Genomic DNA, 13,051 nt, shown 5'->3' on the forward strand with positions numbered 1-13,051 from the left:
AATGAAGATTGACTAATGAAAGCTGCTTCATGGGCACTGAGCAGGAGATCCCAGTATGGGTCTAAGATAGCAAGGTATGCTAAAACTGTGTGGTAAAAGTGACATACCTATTCATATGAAATCATCAAAATGTCCACAGAGCAAAACATTACCACTCTGCAGGTTAATATGAGAGCAGGATCAGTTCACGCGGACATACACACACACATTTTTACATAAACACACAGATAGTAAGTAAACAAGAGTCCACTCAGACTGTAATGCTATCATGTTTTATTCCAAGATGTATCTCAGAACATAAATTAATCTGTATATCATGAAATGTTTTTAAATGTGGTCTATGTCTACTTTGGCAATGCCCAGTTTGCACATAGGGTAGGACGGGGAGGCGGGGGATTCAAGTTGTATTTGAGCATCTGCCACCAGCCCTGAAGAGAGAGAGAGAAAGAGAGGGTCAAGGATCTGTTTCTGCATAAAGAACCTGGTGTCATATGACAGCATTGTGAGAGTGACCAAGGATTATTAGAGAAGGATTTCCATACGCCATTACTTTATAGAATGAACAAGTGTAATGCGACTCGAGTAAAATTGAACTGACCTTGCAAACATTTAACCATCAGAACTCACAAAATCGCATGAATAAATGCATCAGACAATTGGTCATTAAGTGGTCTTTTCTAACAGTATAGCATCGGAGCCAAAAATATAGACATGCATGCATCTCTTCCACCTATGGTCATCCACTCTCAGGTTTTTTGAGCTGGACACCTGGGTAGTTTACATATGGGTACTCTGAAATGCTACAACAGTTCCTTCTCTTGTTTCTATGGAGTAACCAAGATACACCATCATCATCCATCATACATGACATGTATACTAAAAGCACTTTTTTACAAAGACTTTCTAGGAATTTATATTGTGCCTGATTTAACACTAAACCTTTAGCCTTTACATTAAGAAGAATTTCACAGTACCAGACAAGACACTCTTCCAGGCAATCCATATCGGATGTAGGTAACTGTGTGTTCGCAGTTGTTATCCTCGGTCATTATCCCACAACACGGTTTGTTTCTATCGTTGTTATTATAATTTTTGCATTCATTGAGTCTGTTTCTTATGTCATTGATTTCTTGCGATGTCAGCTCATGCCCAGGTACATCTTGGTAATTATCTCGGCTGCGTTTTACTGTGGTCCCAGGGTTCAATGCTTTAATTTCACACGATTCATGTTCTGAAAGGGAAAAGCATAAATGGCTTATAAATCTGCTATACTGGAAACAGAACCTGGTATTTGAGGGTATGCATTAAACCAAGCTAAATTAAACATTTAAATAAAACCTGCATCATTAAGTAGTATAACTGATAATGTAACACTCAATAACATTTGTGTTGTTGTTAAAATCATTACAGCCTAGTCAGTCTTGAATAATATAATATATCGAGCACATCTTCTCTGGAACAAATGACCTGTCTCAATTAAAGAGGATGATACTGCTTTGACATTCAAAATTAGGTTAAAAACGTTCTTGTTTAGTCAATTCTATGACTGTTAAATGTCAGTGTGTGTATGTGCTCTCTATGTAAACTTGGGGTGTGTATCACATGTAACTTTTAAATTGCAACTAAAGCTTTTATATGTTAACGATGCCCCATCTAGATTTTACAAATAAGGTAAACCTGTTACTGTATATTGTTATTGGTATAGTTTCCGTTACTAGTTGGTGACAACGGGAGACGGGGCATTCTCCCCCTGATTCTATAAATATAACTTATTTTAGAGTTCTCTCCCCTGGAGCAGATTTCATGTTCCAACCGAGGGGGACTGGCGCTGTCTTAGTGTCTAGGGCTGCATCAAATACCCTTTTTTGCTCTGCCAAATTGCTGCACTAGTGCACACTTGACCGATGGGGATCTCATTCTAATATGATTGTAACTGTTAGCTGCTCCTGGCATTCTCTTATCCCTGCTCTCCTCTCTCTGTCCCCCCCACACATCCCTGTGGTGTGGGGGGTTTGAGCTGTCAGCACCTGCCTGGTCGTCGGTCTGCCAACGCTGGACCTGGTCGCCAACCAGAAACCAGTCTCCATGATGGGCAACAGTGAGTTTCCCGGTCCCTTCCTGAATCTACCAAGTTGAACAATGGATTTTGGTGTTTCAAAACCCATTGACACTTCCCTGCTGTATGACTATGTTAAGCCTGTGTTCTGCTCCTCTCTTTCACCAACTGTCTCTGTAGGAGGAGATTCCTCACTGAATCTGTGAATTTTTTCTTGTCTCCCTTGAGGGTTTAGGTTGGTTGAGGGGCAGTTCTATGGGCATATGTGAAGCCCTCTGTGACATGCTTGCGTGTGAAAAGGGCTATACAAATAAATGTTGATTTGATTTGATTCATACCAGATTATAACAGAACCCCATCCGTCTGGGTCAAAGGTATGCAATTTGCATGTATGATCTTACAGCATTCAGAACATTTTGAGTTAAATTACAAATTAACCTGACTTGTGGAAAAACAGTTCTCCCCCATGTTGATCTCGCTCTCCAAGAGCCAGACCGTAGTGTCCTGGGAATCTAATGAGGTCGCCAAACTTGAACTGTGGAAAGAATACAAAAAGACACAATATTTTATGTTTTTGTGTTTATTTTTTGTGTGAAAAAGGACAATTAATTATAGGCTTCCACAGCAATGACATGAAGGGTTGGAAGTCAATAAAAGGGTTCAACAAATTGAACATCTATTTGTATAAAAGCAAATATGTGTATACTGTTTTTCGGTATGCCTGCAAAAAAAGTTCCACCTCTAATGGTTCATCCCCCAGAACTCCCACTCCAGCCAGAAGGAGCAGAGAAACTTCAGCCAGAAGGAGCAGGAAATTCTTCATGGCAACAAGGAATGTGAACTGAAAGAAACATAACATAACAAAACATAACAATTGCTACCCATTCTGATCAAGATTAAAACATTTACAATTTATACATTTCTAAAATTCATCAAATGGGATTCAAAGCTAAATACTTTTTTGTTCCCAGAAAAACAGACCCAGAACAATTTTTCAGTTTAATCCTTCACTTCCACATGCACCATAATTCATACATTACTAACAGCCTCCTAATATGCTCAGTCTTACTGTAATACTACTCCTAATTTGCTCACAGTCATACACTACTAACTATGTCCTGATACAGTCAGTCATACACTACTAACTGTGTCCTGATACAGTCAGTCATACACTACTAACTATGTCCTGATACAGTCAGTCATACACTACTAACTGTGTCCTGATACAGTCAGTCATACACTACTAACTATGTCCTGATACAGTCAGTCATACACTACTAACTATGTCCTGATACAGTCAGTCATACACTACTAACTATGTCCTGATACAGTCAGTCATACACTACTAACTGTGTCCTGATACAGTCAGTCATACACTACTAACTGTGTCCTGATACAGTCAGTCATACACTGCTGTCTGCACCCTAATATTCTCAGTCTTACCTTCCACCAGCTATCAGCAAGTCTCGGATGTTCTTCTCTCGAACAGATGAGCAGATGGAAATTAGTGGCTTCTCTTTTACCTGTGGTCCAAACGACAGGTGGATGCAGAGCTTTGGGCATCAGGAGATTTAAGAGCCCGTCTTATCACACATCAGCTAATCACCACCCTCAGAGGGGCGGGGCAGATGGTATCAGAATGTAACACTCTGGATACAGAACAGGAGACACACACATACGCACAGGTAGGGAGTACAGGACACAGAACAGGAGACATATGCACAGGTAGGGAAACAGGAGACTGGAGACACACAAATATGCACAGGTAGCGAGTACAGGAGACAGAATAGGAGAGAGGTCTTGAGGTCAAGAACAGGTAAAATCTTAATTGTTTACCTGGTGGATAAACTGACGCTAAAGCAGAGCAGCACGTCACAGGGATGGTTTATTGGTTCTTTTGCCTTTGTAAAGATGACCAATTTTTCAATGAAAAGTATTTATCTCCAAGTGCAGTAGGGATATAACTTTCCACTGCAAACCATTCAATCCTACATTGGAGGCCCCCTTATTTTAAATATCCCCTCTCTTCTCTGTGTGGCACTATATTATACTGGTTAATGTAACATTCCTTCATATACTGGCATTTTTTGCTTTAACAGTTCATTCATAAGCAACTCAATTCAACACTAATGGAACTGCAGCATTGAAATCTATACCAGCACCTTAAAATATTGAAATGCTCAAATGTTTTTGATATGTTTTCTGAGACAGAACCATCATTAATGTGACCTTCTTATACGCAGTCCTGGACCTTGTTTTATAAGATGCTATAGGTAAAAGCATCTGCCAGATGTGTAAATATTATACAGCTAAATGTAAATCATTGTCAGTTCAGTGTGCAATCTTCTGCACAGTGTACTTTTTTTTTACCTGGGGAGAACCTCTTTGACCCCATACCATTGAACACCGGTATCACTATCCAACAGTTTACTTAAAGAACTGAGCGTGTGACAAAATGCAAATGCTATAGAAACTTTAAGAAATTATCAGATACACATCCAGCACGGTCACATTTTAACTCAGCCGCAACTGAAATAACCGTTATCTGTGTTGAGCCATTTGCCTGCAGGCAAATGTAGACCTTACAACACATCATTCTTCTCACTCTAAAGTGACCCCCCCCCCCCTCCATTTCTTAACTCCAGCATTAGAGATATGCAAGTATGGCCCTTGTCTTTGTGTGTCTTTGTATGGCATTGGTTAATGTATCCATTTGTGTTTTAACTCAGAGGTCTTCAACCCTGGTCCTCAGGGACCCCCTGTCCTGCATGTTTTAGATGTTTCCCTGCTCTAACACACCTGATCCAAATTAGTGGGTTGTTATCTAGCTCAGCAGAAGCCTGGTAACAACCAGGCCCGTAACGGAAACACATGAGGCCCCCCCGCAGAATAAGCCTGAGAGCCCCCCCCCCCCCCCACCACCACAAAGTCTTTTACCACACTCTTTACATATAAACTGCGCGCACATTCATTTTCTATGCTAAGGATGGCTAGACCTGACAGCCTCTCTTGTGACATGGAGCTTCAGAGATTTGTTTTGATCAGTTTCAGCTTGGAAAATGACCTTTCAGCACTTGCGACAGTCACGGGTATTGTCAGAAATAATTTGATGGCCGTGGCTACACCAGGCACACTTGATAGTATGGAGTTGTGTTTTATTATTAGCGTGTTCGCTAAATCATAAATTGAGCAATTTTTTTGCCTGTGAATCTTGTACAAAGCAATGACTGTACGTTTTACACGATCATAATATGTAACTGAAATACAATTACTTATTGTAACTTTGATTGTTTTTTGTATGTTAAAATAGTCAAACGCAATCGCTGCAACTGCACTACTGTCGCATACGTTATCATGTTTGCTAATAATGTCATTCATGTAATATATTTCACAATTAAGCACTTTTTGTCTTTTTTTGTAGTTTCACTCCATTTCAATGTTGTCAGCTTGATAAGTCAATAAAGGAGCACGGCTAATTTTCCTGGCTCTTGGAAAGGAGACTCTTAACGCTAGGAAGCACAACACAGAGCAGCTGTCAAAGTATAGGCTAACGTTAGCTACGTGGTACAGTGATGTTAGCTATAGCAAACTGTACAATACCTGTCTCTTCTGGCAGATATGTGCATCCTTCACCGGCTGGTCGAAAAATAAATTTGTAATTTTGGGAAGTTTGGCATTTAATTCAGAAATGTTCTGTTTAGAATGCCGCTTTTGGGCACCGCTTTTAAATGTGCGTTTCATTTTTCCTACGCTACGCTACAGTTAGCTACCTATTTGTAGCGGGCTCGCCGGTTTGTGTGACCATCTGACCTTCTTCGTCACTTACCTAGCTAACAAAGAAAGCACAATTAAATATACTTTCCTTTATTTTTATATCAACTCTGGAAACACAGACAAGACAATAAGACATCCCATGTAATTCAAATTGGATAAAAAAAAAAAAAACGGCGGTACGGGGGCTGCGGGGGTAATCTTTTTGGGCCTGGTAACAACCATTCAAAAAATGTATTTATGGTTAAAAGAACATGACATTGTTTACAAGTGCACAGATTCTACATAGATCTAGCTTCTTAATTTGCTCTCAAAGTGCACCAGATTCATGCGTTTAACTCTAAAATGTAGCCTAATAAATTTTCTTCCGGGGGAGCATGCCCCCGGACCCCCCTAGAGTCGGGGGTTCGCCGTATCCTTCCCACCATTTTTTGTCCCTGACCTGTTTGCATGCCTGTTATTAGCAAGGGGGTTTAGCACTTTCCCAAGGCAGTGTATTCATGTCACATTGTCATTGGGGGCTGAGCACCCCTAAAGGTCTGATACTAGAATCGCCCCTTTCTGTTTCGTTATTCACAATAGGTAAATCGGGTTGGCAGATATACTAGCAATCTAAGTAGGCTATGTTCAAATTCTTTATTCTTCAAACCTCTCTTATTAAATGTGTAAAAACAACTACATGTAGCACAGTTCAAAAATAAAGACACGCAGTTTTAACCACTAGAGTGCAGTAGTTCCCTATGTTGAGGTGATGAATGTATGAGCCATGCACGTACCAGGATTTCAAAGTCTTTTAGTGTGCCGCTTAGCTTATGTTACCATCATGGCCATTGTAATCTTGTATCTAATATGAATGCCAATAACACGTTTACATTTTGCCACTGTTAATAAAATCATAACATATCTAAAGTTCTTCTGTCAGCCACATCAAATATAGCCCCTCCACCATCCTGTCTTTTTCTCTTTCTTTCTTTCTTTCTTTCTTTGTTTCTTTCTTTCTGTCTTTCTTTCTTTCTTTCTTTCTTTCTTTCTTTCTTTCTCTTGTCCATATCAACCTTCTTCCACCACTCTTATGTCCTACAGCCAATGACGACATGAGCAGACACCTGCATGAGTACATGGAGATGTGCAGTATGAAGAGGGCTGGACGTGCAGATGGAGACCTGCAGGAGACTCATCAAGGGCTCCGGGGGCACCGGCAGGTGAGGCAGCCTTGACAAGGATCAGGCTACAGTGGAGACTGGGACCTTGCATGTTCTCACCTGCAGAGGGCAGCAGTACTCTGCTGTGGCTTCCAGTTTCCCTTAAAGCCAAAGACGGATATCACGGATAGTATACAGACAAATATTTACTTTGAATTCAAATTAAAGCCTCTTTGTGATGCATTGTACATGTAAATGCAGGGTAATCAGCCTGGTTTGTCTGGGCTGATTTGAGCTGTTCTGTCTGACCTGCCTATAGGAACTCCCCGTCATTCAGCTCTGTGTCGAGCAGTGACTCAGGGAACAGCGACGAGATCCAGGAGGAGATGGAGAAGGACGCGGAGGCTGAAGGCGGGGTCAGCTGATGATGGACAGGACTCCCACCCAGTACCCAGGGGAGAGAGCAGAGACACGGCCACCCTCCTTGACACCCAGCTCCCCTCACTCCTGACGTTTCTCTGTGGAGGATTCCTATTGGTGCTGCTTCATTTAAACCCTGCTCACACCATGGTGCCCATGGGGTGAGCTGGTGCCACCCATTATAGCTTGGTTAGGTTGGTTCAGCTCAGCTCAGATCTGTTGAGTGACAGGGGTCTAAGTGTGTTCATAATTGGGAAAAGGTGTTATTCCTAAGAAGGTTACTAGAGACAACACTATATATTCCAGCTCATCTGTGTCTTCGAACACACACTCAGTACAAAATACAGTATTTGGTCAAATAGAATCTTTATTTACACAGAGACATGAAACCGGACACTTTGAGTCATCAGTGCTCTATCAAACGATTTAATGGTCCATCATCTCCGATTCAATGTTGCCATAAAGATTTAATATTCTGTCTCTAAACTGGAAACCAGTGATTACACGCTGATATTAATTCCCTTGCCTTAGATCACACTTAGAGTAGGACTGAGACTCTAGTGCAGGTCTGTATACAGTAACAAGTCTCCACTCTGAGTCCCCAGTCTCAAGTGCTGAATTCTAGCTTGAGAATGAGGACTCGGCCTGAATCTCTTGTTGACATGCATAATGTACACAAACACTCAAGTGTTGTGCTGGCATCACCCCCTCCCCCCTCCCCAGCAACGCAACCACTACAGCAATGAGAACACTGTTTATGTATGTACTATGCAATAAGTAGAAGCCTTATTTTTGGACTGACATCAATAGTTTTGACCAAGTTTTGTTTTTGTGTGGGCCAGTTAACTGTCTCAGACATCTGTAGCATTGAGTATTCTGCATTCACATCATAACTGTTTATCTAGATTCAAAAGAACACAAAACAAAGAAATAAAACCCCGGTTTTTAACAGTTATTGTATACCCATGTGCCTATTGATATGCTGAACTCAGAAATGATCTGGATTGCCTTATTTTATTCTTTTTGATGCACTGAACCATGTTATAGTACCTGTTATAATTTATTTTAACTGTTTTATTTGCACCAAAAAATGAAAAAGCAATCAACTAATATGACCTTTATCGCTAAGACGTGTTTTCCTTGATTTATTGAGAAATTATTTTTATTTTGTCAACTTTATGTATTTGGATGTTTGTTTCAAAGGAAACAGCCATGTGTCAGAGATATCTGACTTTAAGCTTATGTTTATCTTATTGCAAATGCTTGCAAACTGAACATTCCCAGGGTGACTAAACAATGCATTTACATGGGATTGAATACAAATTTCATTTTATTGTCACTCCTCTCACTTTCAATTGTCGCCATGAAAACCATCATTTTATTGTAATATTCCTATAATATTCCTGTAATATTCCTTTACCAACTCAATCAAGGCTCAAGTGTCACTCAAGAATTTTGGTTCCACTAACCAGCCGTATAGCCACTGATTATACCCAAACATGCAACTATTCAAATATTCCCTGTGAAAATGACATGTTGGTAACAGCAAGTAAATATCCCAGCTCGTGCAATGCTCTTAATTTACATGCTATTTGACTCTGTAATCATGAGGTTAACAGAAAACACAATATTATTGTGACAAAATCTGAAGGTGGTCTGGTTTTGAGTTACTCAGTCTCATATTCCAGGCAAATTTGCTCTCAGTGGTATGAAACCACACCAGCAAATCTGCTCTCAGTCGTGGAAACACACCATGTTGCGTCTCAGCCTTTAGTTTTGCTATGGACAGACAGTAAAGCAAGTATAGTCCAAGTTGTGATAGTTGATAGGGAGAAACTAACTGTGTCACATCTCCTTAGAAAACCTTCAAGAGTCATCAGCTATCAACTAATAAGCTATTCTGATTTCTAAAACTTAGTTCTTGGTTAGAACCTGGTTGATTTAGACTTAGGTTAGCATGTTGGATGTGCAGTATATAACTTTAGCTATGAACTAAAGATCAACATAAACAGACTGACTGAGCCGAGCAGCAGTGCAGCATATCTCTACAGTTAATCTACAGTGACACTTGGCTGTGAATGATGTAGAAACACCGGGCTATTACACGCTTGCTGTTGTTTTCCATTAGCAGACAAACTCTACTGTCAAAACTTGCAAATCTCATGCAAATATGACTCACTAAAACACCATTAGCCCAGACAGATGCAAAACTATCGTAATCTAATTTCTTCTCTTCCATCCTCCATCCCTCCTTCTCCATCCTTCTGTGCATTCATCCCTCCTACTTAAAGAAAAGGTGATGTTGAGTGCCTCTGAGGCAGCATTGGGTCTGACTCTGCTGGAGATAGAGAGGAATGGCTGTGTGTGGTGGTGTGTGTGCCTGGCTGTGTGGGCTGGTCCTGGTCATGGCTGGCTGGGCGCTGGCTGAGGGAGCTGGTCTGCTGCTGCCAGGAGACTACTCCATCTCTGGGCTTTTCCCCCTCCACAACTCAAAGTCATCCATGTCAGATCTACCTGCTTTGGCATCCTGTGAAGAGTAAGTCCTTTGTAAAGATGTTCTCAACTCTTCCTACTTTTTAATCATTGGTGTCACAATGCTTTGTTTGACTGTGAATTTTGTCTGAATGACATTTAATTTAATTTGAATATGTCTAACAGGGTTCAAATGCTAACCAATGACCTAACCATGTTCTTCTATTCAGAGGAGTGTCCAATAAACATGGCTATCACTTGATACAAGCTATGAGATTTGCTGTGGAAGAAATCAACAATGGCACCAGAGACAAGTCTCTTCTCCCAGGGGTGACGCTGGGCTACCAAGCGTACGACATCTGCTCCCTCCCTGCTAGTGTGCTGGCCACTCTGGACCTCTTGGGTCAGCAATACCAGGGAGGGGCTGGGACTGGGGTCAAGGGAGACACAGGGTCCGTGGCTGTAATTGGGCCTGACAGCAGCAGTTACACCTTTACCCCTGCTGCTCTTCTGGGGGCCTATCTAGTACCACAGGTGTGTGAGCCTGATTTGAACAGAACTCATTTAAATAGATACAGTACAGTCTAATCTGCGTGCATGTTTTTTCTTGTCAGTGTAATTCCCACATGCCAACTTAAATGTTTTGTTCATGACTTATGAACCCCCAGATCTCTTATGAGGCTTCCAATGAGATGCTGAGCAACAAGTACCTCTACCCATCCTTCTTCCGCACCATCCCCAGTGATAAGAACCAGGTGGCCGCCATGCTCCAGCTGCTGGTGAGGTTCCAGTGGACCTGGATAGCCCTGCTGGGCAGCGACAACGACTACGGCCTCCAGGGCATGCGGAGCTTGTTTGAGCAGGCAGACCAGAGTGGGGTCTGCATCGCCTACCAGGCAGTCATCCCCAAACTCACCCAGGACAACTCCAACATCATGAACAATATAGTTCAGGGTATACTGAAAACCAAAGTCAATACAATAGTTGTGTTCTCTAGTAAAAGAGTAGTCAGTGGGTTCTTCCCGTTTGTCATAGAGCAGAATGTGACAGGCAAGGTGTGGATAGGAACAGAGGACTGGTCGGTGGCCACCCTGGTGTCAGACATACCTGGCATTCAAACCATTGGAACTGTCTTGGGGATGTCTATTAAATATGCAGCCATACCTCAATTGAAGGAGTTTGAGAGTCAGACTCTTGTTTCAACGCAGCAGAGTAATACTTCAGGCTTTCCGAATGGCACTATGGACATGTGTGTTGCATGTCTACAACACACAAACCTCTACAGCTTGGCTGCAAATAACTTCCCTTTGGAAAAATATGACATCACATCTGCTTTTAATGTGTATACGGCGGTCTATGCTGTGGCTCATGCTCTGCACCAGTGTCTTGGCTGTGACTCCGGAGAATGCCAGAATACTGATGTAAAACCATGGCAGGTGAGGAACAGAGCAACTTAGAGATAACATTTGTGTTGTTGCTAAAACTGTGTATTTTCTTTGATCAGTGTTTGGGTCTATTTTCAGCTCCTGCCTTGGCTGAAGAAAGTGAGATTCTCTGTGGAGAACAGGTCTGTGTACTTTGATCAGAATGGAGACCCACCCACAGGATATGACATTGTGACCTGGATTTGGAGGGGACCAGCTTGGTCTCTTCGAGTGGTGGGGTCTTACACCCCAGATTCCACAGACCTGACTGTGAACGCAACTCAGATTGAGTGGATAAGCAGCTCGGGAACAGTAAGCCTCAGCAGAGAAGATGGTAACCGATCAGTAGGAGGTGATTTACTGTCTGAGCCAGTGTGTTTCTGTGTTCCTCCTCCACCCAGGCTCCTCCATCCAGATGCTCCCCAGACTGCCCTGCAGGACACATGAAGCTGCAGAAAGGACAACATAAATGCTGTTTCGACTGCATGCCCTGTCCAGTGGCCACCTTCCTTAATAAGAGTGGTGAGATGAGCAGTCAACTGCTGTCATCTTCAACCGCAATGTTCAAATTGTCCAGTAGATAGCATACATAGCTCATGTATTCATTCATTTATTAGCAGACGCTTTTGTTTGACCTCTTGATCTGCAGTTCAATGCTCTACCACTGAACTAAAGCTCCCACACCGTGCCACAGGGAATTTAAATTGATTTAGCTCTGACTTGTTCCAGTATCAAGTTTAGTAACCAAAACCTAACCCTCATTACCAGTAATAACAATCATAATGAATGGTTCATTGTTCATGGCTGTGGTGATGATGTCATCGACCTTGTCATAGGACCCACCATGTGCCAGCTGTGCCCACCCTTGCAGTGGGCTCCCACAAAGAGTGAGATGTGTCTCAACCGGACGGTGCTACTCCTGGCCTGGGACGCCCCTCTCTCCATCATCCTGCTCGTCTTCCTGGCCCTGACCATGCTCCTGACCCTGAGCTCTGGCCTCATCTTCCTGCTGAACCTGGACACCCCCGTGGCCAAGTCTGCTGGAGGACGGACCTGTCTGCTGATGCTGGCCGCCCTGACCGTGGCTGCCGCCAGCGCCCTCTGCCACTTCGGCCATCCGTCGGGCCTGGCCTGCGTCCTCAAACAGCCTCTGTTCATCCTCAGCTTCACCATCTGCATGGCCTGTGTGACCGTGCGCGCCGTCCAGGTGGTCTGCATCTTCAAGTGGGCCTCCAAGCTGCCCAGGGCCTATGACACCTGGGCCAAGAACCGCGGGGCTGAGTTCACCATCCTTCTGCTCACTGTCACTGTTTTGCTCATCTCTGTCCTGCGGGTGAGCCTAGATCCTCCCTACCCCTCTCAGGACCTGGACTTCTACCCAGACAGCATTGTCATAGAGTGCAGTCATACCATGTCTCCAGGGGCTATGACGGAGCTGGCCTATCTCTCCCTGCTCAGCATGATCTGCTTCTCTTTCAGTTACATGGGAAAGAATCTGCCAGCCAATTACAATGAGGCCAAGTGTGTCACATTCAGTCTCATGGTCTACATGATCTCCTGGGTATCCTTCTTCACTGTCTACTTTATTAGCCGAGGGCAGTTTTCCATGGCTATGCATGTCCTGGCCATAGTGTCTAGTGTCCTTGGCTTATTATTTGGGTACTTTCTGCCTAAGATCTATATTATTGTTCTGAGACCTCAGATGAATACAACAGCTCATTTTCAAAATTGCATTCAAATGTACACCATGAATAAACAGTGAATTT

General features: G+C 42.7%; 1 protein-coding gene and 2 long non-coding RNA genes across 4 annotated transcripts; 2 read left to right on the forward strand and 1 right to left on the reverse strand.

Moving 5' to 3' along the window:
* Positions 1-277: 277 nt before the first annotated feature.
* On the reverse strand, positions 278-6,171 carry LOC146251972 (uncharacterized). Of its 2 annotated transcripts, none has more exons than XR_014731988.1 (6): positions 5,657-6,171; positions 3,500-3,579; positions 2,796-2,897; positions 2,495-2,591; positions 940-1,231; positions 278-428 (listed from the first exon to the last, which is right to left on the reverse strand). It is a non-coding gene; the product is annotated as an uncharacterized LOC146251972 (long non-coding RNA). The 2 variants fall into 2 exon arrangements; XR_014731989.1 differs by having other exon boundaries at positions 290-428; positions 975-1,231.
* LOC146251973 (uncharacterized) lies at positions 1,230-8,500 on the forward strand. The gene is made up of 3 exons (XR_014731990.1): positions 1,230-2,098; positions 6,911-7,029; positions 7,289-8,500. It is a non-coding gene; the product is annotated as an uncharacterized LOC146251973 (long non-coding RNA).
* A 1,294-nt stretch (positions 8,501-9,794) lies between these two features.
* Positions 9,795-13,047, forward strand: tas1r1 (taste receptor, type 1, member 1). The gene is made up of 6 exons (XM_084681423.1): positions 9,795-9,925; positions 10,092-10,395; positions 10,530-11,297; positions 11,385-11,597; positions 11,687-11,807; positions 12,122-13,047. The coding sequence occupies exons 1-6, from the start codon at positions 9,795-9,797 to the stop codon at positions 13,045-13,047; spliced, it is 2,463 nt and encodes an 820-aa protein (XP_084537549.1).
* Positions 13,048-13,051: the final 4 nt, after the last annotated feature.

This window comes from Hypomesus nipponensis, chromosome 18 (genome assembly GCF_054491055.1).
Source record: "Hypomesus nipponensis isolate SF chromosome 18, ASM5449105v1, whole genome shotgun sequence".
In the NCBI taxonomy this organism is placed as follows: Eukaryota; Metazoa; Chordata; class Actinopteri; order Osmeriformes; family Osmeridae; genus Hypomesus; species Hypomesus nipponensis.

What these genes read in the sequence shown, in the direction of transcription:
- tas1r1 (XM_084681423.1), top strand. Translation starts at nt 9,795, where the DNA reads ATGGCTGGCTGGGCGCTGGCTGAGGGAGCTGGTCTGCTGCTGCCAGGA. An exon ending in GGGCCTATCTAGTACCACAG is followed by an intron (nt 10,396 to 10,529) that starts GTGTGTGAGCCT and finishes ATGAACCCCCAG; the next exon opens with ATCTCTTATGAGGCTTCCAA. An exon ending in CTGATGTAAAACCATGGCAG is followed by an intron (nt 11,298 to 11,384) that starts GTGAGGAACAGA and finishes GTCTATTTTCAG; the next exon opens with CTCCTGCCTTGGCTGAAGAA.